The sequence below is a fragment of the Gordionus sp. m RMFG-2023 genome, chromosome 1, assembly GCF_954871325.1.
Source record: "Gordionus sp. m RMFG-2023 chromosome 1, tfGorSpeb1-WG-v2, whole genome shotgun sequence".
NCBI classification, from domain to species: domain Eukaryota; kingdom Metazoa; phylum Nematomorpha; class Gordioida; order Chordodea; family Parachordodidae; genus Gordionus; species Gordionus sp. m RMFG-2023.
Genome location: NC_088775.1, coordinates 38,446,341 through 38,453,899, shown reverse-complemented (window position 1 = coordinate 38,453,899; position 7,559 = coordinate 38,446,341). Strand labels below are relative to the sequence as shown.

At 25.7% G+C, this 7,559-nt stretch overlaps 1 protein-coding gene across 1 annotated transcript; it reads left to right on the top strand.

The window, feature by feature from the left end:
• The first annotated feature begins 1,080 nt into the window (after positions 1-1,080).
• On the top strand, positions 1,081-4,383 carry LOC135925202 (uncharacterized). The gene is made up of 5 exons (XM_065460420.1): positions 1,081-1,116; positions 1,782-1,880; positions 2,932-3,508; positions 3,550-3,968; positions 4,030-4,383. Exons 1-5 carry the CDS (start codon positions 1,081-1,083, stop codon positions 4,381-4,383), a joined length of 1,485 nt encoding a protein of 494 aa, XP_065316492.1.
• The last annotated feature ends 3,176 nt before the right edge of the window (positions 4,384-7,559 follow it).

The window sequence follows — 7,559 nt, the reverse complement described above, 5'->3', positions numbered from 1 at the left end:
AAAATGAATTAATTTGAATCAAGTTTTATTGTCAATTAAAATAGATATATATATAAATATTTGTTTGTTAGATATAATTCATTTTAAATATAGATATTATTATCAGGCTAAAATTTATATGCTAAAATGTTCATAAATGTATTAATTTGAATCATATTATATTGTCAATTAAAAAAAAAATATATATATTATATTTGTTTGCTAGATATAATTAATTTAAATAATTGATCTTATTATCAGGCTAAAATTTATATATGCAATATATATAATATCTGTGACAATATATAATATATATTCACAATATGTATATGAAGATTTTAGTTTGCAAGATATTTATATAGGTCTGATATTATATAAAAATTAAAATGTATTATGAAAAATCAATCACATTAATAAATTTATATAATAATTATTATTTAATATATTTACATTTATAAAATATTATATTTTAACCTGTAATAAATGGTATTTTTCTTAATGAGATATCATTTTCATACAGTTTTATAGTTTCTTCATAATCTTTTTTAATAAAAATTTTACTATTTTGAATTTTGCATATATATTTGGGTACCATAATAATATAATAAAAATTGACTGATTGCTCCGACTAGCCACGATTCTACTAACCTCAATGGTGGTAATATTACTAATTTGATCTTAACATATATTTAAGCATTATATATCAATCTAAAACTTTCCCAAATATTAAAATAGATATTTAACTTTCATATAATGTTCATTTTGTCATGTTTAAACTTTTAATTTTTTAATACAACCTAATAATATAAAGTGAAAATATTGTAATTTTTACGTCAAAAACATGTCATAACGGATAAAAATTTAAATAGCTAAATATTATAAATTATTTTCATCCTCAATTATGGATATTATAGAATTCTATTTTAGAATTAAATTTCAAATTTTAATCTTTACTGGATTTAAAATAAAATCCTTTGAACCGACAAGCCCCTTGCGCCGACTAGCCCTGGTCTCCCCTAAATATTACACGTCTAAAATAAGTTCTCTTTTCGCCGAAAAAAACAGTTCTGATGTTTATAATTTTATCAATTATAGGACGAAATGCTTCGACCCGATAATTGCATTCAAATCCTACAAGTATTTTTATTAACTCATTAATTTTTCCGACGATAACATCCGAAACAGTAATCGATAATCTGGTATTTAAATATTTTTTTATAAGCATATATTTTTTAATGTTTATCTAATGAATTTTAAATGAAAAATAAAAGTTAAAAGTTTGTTAGCCTTCCTATTGTTAAAATTTTTCAAAGATCCGTTAGCACTTTTAAAAATTCGAAAATATTTTAAATAACCATTATGACAATTATCATTCTTCTATGGTACATATTCATTTAAGTTTTATTTTAACATCATTACAATATACATTCTTACCTATTTACTTTAAAAAAATTCAAAAAAATTCACAAATAACGATTATGACAAAAGTTCAAAAATAACGATTATGACAATTGTCACCTTTCTATAATACATCTTCACTGAAATTTTATTTTAACATCTTTACAATATATATTTTTACCTATTTACTTTAAAAAAATTCAAAAAAGTTCAAAATAACGATTATGACAATTGTCACCTTCCTATGGTACATCTTCACTGAAATTTTATTTTAACATCTTTACAATATATATTTTTACCTATTTACTTTAAAAATTCAAAAAAGTTCACAAATAACGATTATGACAATTGTCACCTATCTATGGTACATCTTCACTGAAATTTTATTTTAACATCTTTACTAGACATGTGCGCCGCCGGTCAAATGCGCCGCTACCGATGATTTTGACCACGCCGACGCCGCACGCCAAAAAATTGTCGGCGCTCAAGACGCCGCCGCCGATGTAAAAATTCGGCGGCGTGGCGGCGTGATACATATTTTTTATTATTTATTTTATATATTATTTATGAATATAAGAAAAATATTAAATATTTTTTGAATTATTAAAAAATGCAATTTTATTTTTTAAAATTAATAAATATTATTTGCTATAAATTTGATTTGTAACAATCCTTATTTGCTCACTTTGGGCAGGTTTGTGACCAACGTGCTAGATAAAATAAGATTAGGACATTAAATTTGAAAAGGTAAATCTATATTTTATTCTTTTATTTTGATTCAAATAATTTACAACTCGTTATATAAAATTTATTTTTTATCATAATAGAAATTTTATTTAATGATTTTTATTTTGTTGCCATTATAACATATATAAAAATACCATGACTAAAACAATTATAATTGATGCAGCATTGCAATACCCTGTAACAAAATATAGTATATCCTTGAAAGCAAAACCTTCTTTTGCATGGAAACATTTTGGATCCTTAATATTAAAAACTGACACAAATAATATGAGAACCAGTGTTGCTACAGATAAAGTCTTTTGTAATATATGCTTGCAAATAGCACTTGATAAAGATGGTGAGGATGAAAATAATTCTTCATTTTCAGAGTAAATTTTTTGATTATTTAATAAATATTAGTAAATTTTTTAATTAGTTATCCAATCAAATCTTTTTAAAAAATATCAGCACATCAAATATAATAAAACATTTACTTGAACATGATTTATCATATAATGAAGAAATATCTAAACAAAATTTAAAGTTATTTTTCAAACCCATTGTAAAAGATACAACTGACCCTATAAAAGATAAAAAATGAATTCTGGTAAGGAATTATGTTCTCAAGTGTTGCAAGGATTTAATGCCATTCTCTTCTATAAATAATACTGGAATGCAAGATTTTCTAAAGGTTATTTGTAAAATCATTATAATTTTTTATAGGGCAATCTTAATTTTTATTTGTTAAGTTATTTAATTATTTTATAACATCCCACATTTAGAATTTTTTATGGCATAATATTTTATTAGTAACTTTTTATTATGTAGAAATATGGCATTATTTCAGATGCCAAAGAATTACCTGACAGAACTACACTTAGCCGGAGTGGATTAGATGATGTTTATTTATCAATGAAAGCATACATATGCCAACAAATTAATGTAGGTCCTAAATTTTGTGCTATAACTTTTGATATGTGGACAGACAAATATAGACGGCGAAATTATATCACCTTTACTTTTCACGAAATAGATAATAATTTTAATATTGTATTTTATACATTGGCGACACATCATGTCACCCAAAAACATACCGCTGAAACTATTCTTTCCGAAATAGAAAAAGTTGAAAATGAATTTGATTTAGGGTCCAAGAAAATTCAAATGGTTACGGATGCAGGACCCAATGTAAAGAAAAGTGTTCGTCTAGGAGAATATGACCATCATTTATGTTTGGGGCATGGATTACATAATCTAGTGATAGTCGATGGAATAAAAAAAGTTAATAAAATTGAAAATCTCATTAAAAAAGTTAGAGAAGTTATAGTTGCCTTAAGATTCAAAACAGCGGATTTTGAAAATATAAACGATATAGAAAATGTTTTGAATCGATATCATATACATCGTATATTTTAGATTTGGATGATAATGATCCTTTTTATGAAGATCGTTTGGGGTATGATGATGATAGTGAAAATCAAAAATCATATGAGAAAAAACATAAAACCTTAAAATTAAATGTGCCTACACGTTGGCATAGTATTTTAATAATGCTGGAAAGTGTGACTGGCAATAACAAAAATCCTATAAATATTCTATTAAATAGAATGGAGAAACCGGATCTCAAATTATTTAACTCCGATTGGGACTTGGTGTATGAACTTTTAAATTTTCTTAAAACCTTCAAACAAACTGTTGAATTTTTATCTGTCCAAAAAAAAGTTACTATAAATTTAGCCTTATTATTTCGTAGTGAAATTAAAAATCATTTAATTGTAAAAGAAAATGATAGTCCACCCATAGCATCCCTTAAACAAAATATGCTTACTAAATTTGATCATAGATTTCCAATAACCGATCTTCAGGTAGTATTTATACATAAATTATTTTTTATACATTATTCTTTCTTTTATTTTTTTTACTTAGGTGTTAGGAGCACTTTTGGATCCTCGTTTTCAATCAATAAACATAGTAAATGAATATTTAAAGGAAAAAAATATTACTCCGGTTGAATTTTTATGTCAACACGCTACCTCTCTACGGTCTTACACGGATGAATTAAACGAATGTAAAAAGACGGAAGTTGCTTCAAAACTCGATTATCTTAAGTCATCGGCTACGAAGCATTCATCTATTCAAAACAATAACCTGGAACAACAACACTATTTAACTAGTTTAGAAAAAGAGTGTTATTCATTATTTTCGCCTTATAATTTGGAGATAAAAGATGTCTTAGATTTTTGGAAGATAAGAGCATTGGTCCTAAACTTTCAATATTAGCTAGAAAGGTCCTGTGCGTTCCAGCTACAAGCACACCCAGCGAGCGTGTATTTTCTATAGCTGGGCTCACTCTGAACTCTAAAAGATCATTATTATGTCCTTTAAATCTTAATAAAATAATATTTATTCATGATAATTATAACTTAATAAAATCATTAAATTATAGTTATAAACATAATAAAGTATAAATTTTATTTTAAAAGTGTTTCCAATGAATTTATAAATTTACTTTAAAAAATTTAAGTTAGAAAAATATTTGACGCTGCCGCGCCGCCGCCGATTTTTGTGGCGGCGTCTAAATCGATTTGCCGCCACCAGCCGATCATTTTAAAAAAAGAAACGCCGCCGCCGAAAATGCTGTCGGCGCACATGTCTAATCTTTACAATATATATTTTTACCTATTTACTTTAAAAAAAATTCAAAAAAGTTCAAAAATAACGATTATGACAATTGTCACCTTTCTATGGTACATCTTCACTGAAATTTTAACTTAATATGTTTAAGATATATATTTTTACCTTTACCTATATATGCTGCTAACTAAAAAAATCAACTTAGTCGACTAAATTAGTTGTTTTAGTCGACTATATTAATGTTTTAGTCGACTAAATTAGTCGTTTCGACTATGTTAGTAGTTTTAGTCGACTATATTAGTCGTTTTAGTCGACTATATTAGTCGTTTTAGTCGACTAATTAGTCGTTTTAGTCGATTAAATTAGTCGACCAAATTAGTTGACATAGACTAATTTAGTCGCTAAAGTTTTTAGTCGATTTCCATGACTACGACTATTAGTCGTAGTCGAAAGAACTCGACTAATTAACAACACTACATACCAATCATCTGCTCCACTTTAACAAATATGGTGATTTGGTTAAGAAGTTTTTTAAAGACGTCGGCCGCTTAATCAGGAAAAATTCTGGAGAACGTCGCGAAGGCTTTTACTTAAGGCAAAGAATCGCAACAGCGATTCTTAAGGCTAATTATGTTTGTTTTATCATTTCGATCTCTCCTGATGATTAAAGGAAGAGGATTTATAATAATTGTGCTGGTTTGGCTTTTATTTAATTTGTATTTTACACTATTTTATTATTTAAGCTCAATATTGTCTTTTTGTTATTATGATTTTTTTATTTACTTCATCATTAAATATTTTAAAAAAATTTATAGTTGTGTAATTTAATATTATAAGTTTGGTATATAGTTATTGATGATAGTAACATTTTAAATAAATAATTAAACACAAATAAATTGTTTATTGAACTACTTTCAATCATATTCAATTTTACTAATCTACTCTGGGATTCAAACCGAACTTTTACAAAACCTTAAACGTGTAATAACCGATATTTTTTTATCGAACCTGTTAAATAATTTTTTATCCAAATCTGAACCGAACCGGAAAAAATTCTTGTGAACCGCTTCGAATTTGCTTTTATGCTGATAAAATATTGTGAAATTATTACTAGTATATTTTGCTAAAATAAAAAAAATTCTTAAAAAAAAGGATCGTATAAACAAAATCTATTAGAACTATCAGAAAATATTAGAAATATCATATTTGATTAATATATAGCTTAGACTATTGGCAAATTCAGAATAATAGATTCCCCGATTTATATAAATTATCTAATATTATTCAGTCTCGGTTATTCAAATTAGCGTAAAGAGAGATTTTTCAAAAATAAAATTTACACTTTTCTTATATAAATATAATTAAACTGAAGTTAGACTATTATTTTAGCTGTACAGCTCAATAGAGATCCGTAATAGAGGTCTATATTGGACGGGTTTTTGAACAATAAGCCCGCCATAATGTTTTTTAAAAGATTTAACAGCCCGCCCATCGTCTAAAATTCCTTACCCGCCCGCCCGCCCATTAGTCTAAAATTTTTTACTCGCCTACCCATTATTTAAAAAAAAAATTTAACCCAAGCCTGCTATTGTAAAATTTAATTATGGCCATTCTTTCAATTTTTTAAGCATCTAATAAAAAAATTTCAGTATTATTACCCTCTACAAAAAGTTTTATAATTTAGAAAATTGCTATATAAGGTTGCGTCCAAAATCATAAAAATAAATTTGAAGAAAAAAATAACATAAGCTATTTTTAATGTAAAGGTGTCCAATTTCATTTTTCGATATTTATAAAAAAAAAAAATTTTTTAAAAAATAATAAAAAAAATAAATTCGAATAAAAATTTATTCAAAAAAAAATTAAAGAACAATTTTTAATGTTGTTAATTCTTATAAATTTACTAACCCAAACGATTTTAGCCTTTTATATTAATATATTATTTAGTGTCAGAATATAATTTTATGGACCTCTGCAAAAATGACTTAAAATTCAGAGATTCGTAGAAAATAGGAAAATTTGAGAGGAAATAATAGGAAAAAGGCAACTTGAATTATGATCTAGTGAAAAAGAAATTTTTAGCTGTAAAGTCTAAATTTAATAAATTATATTCTTTTACCCAACAAAATCTGGTAAAAATAAAAATTATTTGAATGGGGGTACATTTTAAAAAAAAATTTTTATTTTAATATTTAAAATTTTTTTTTTATTGTTTTGCTACATCCATCCATAACCAATTGATTTCTGGTTTATGTATGTAATAATAAGACCCCCCCCCCCCTCCCCACTTATTTATTAATTTAATATGTATTGACGGAAATTTTAGATCGATGTTTAGTAAATTAGGTTGCTTTCCGAGATTTCATGTCATAAATTATTTTTCCAATTAAAATGTGTTTGAAGAAAATATAATATCTGACTCTTTTAATGATCATAAAATTTAATAGTGATATTATTGTGCATGAATCTTCACAGGCACATATGATGGTCGTTTATGAAAAATTTCACACAAAAAAATTCCATATCGCAATTTATAATACCCCAGAAAGAATGTGTGGATAATAACTGTTCTATCATAAGAATATTAATAAGATGTCTAGGTTATTTAATATCTCATAACCAAGCCTTCTGGGGGAGCAGGCTACAAGAAGGCAATATGATGGGCCTTATTAAACTCATTGCAGTTTCTGAACCTGTACTGGGAAAAAACAATAAGGGATTAAAAACGAAATCATATGCAAATCTATTAACATATAATAACATAAATATTCTCATTAAACCATGAAAAATATGGTTATAAAAAAAATTCAAAATGAGATTGA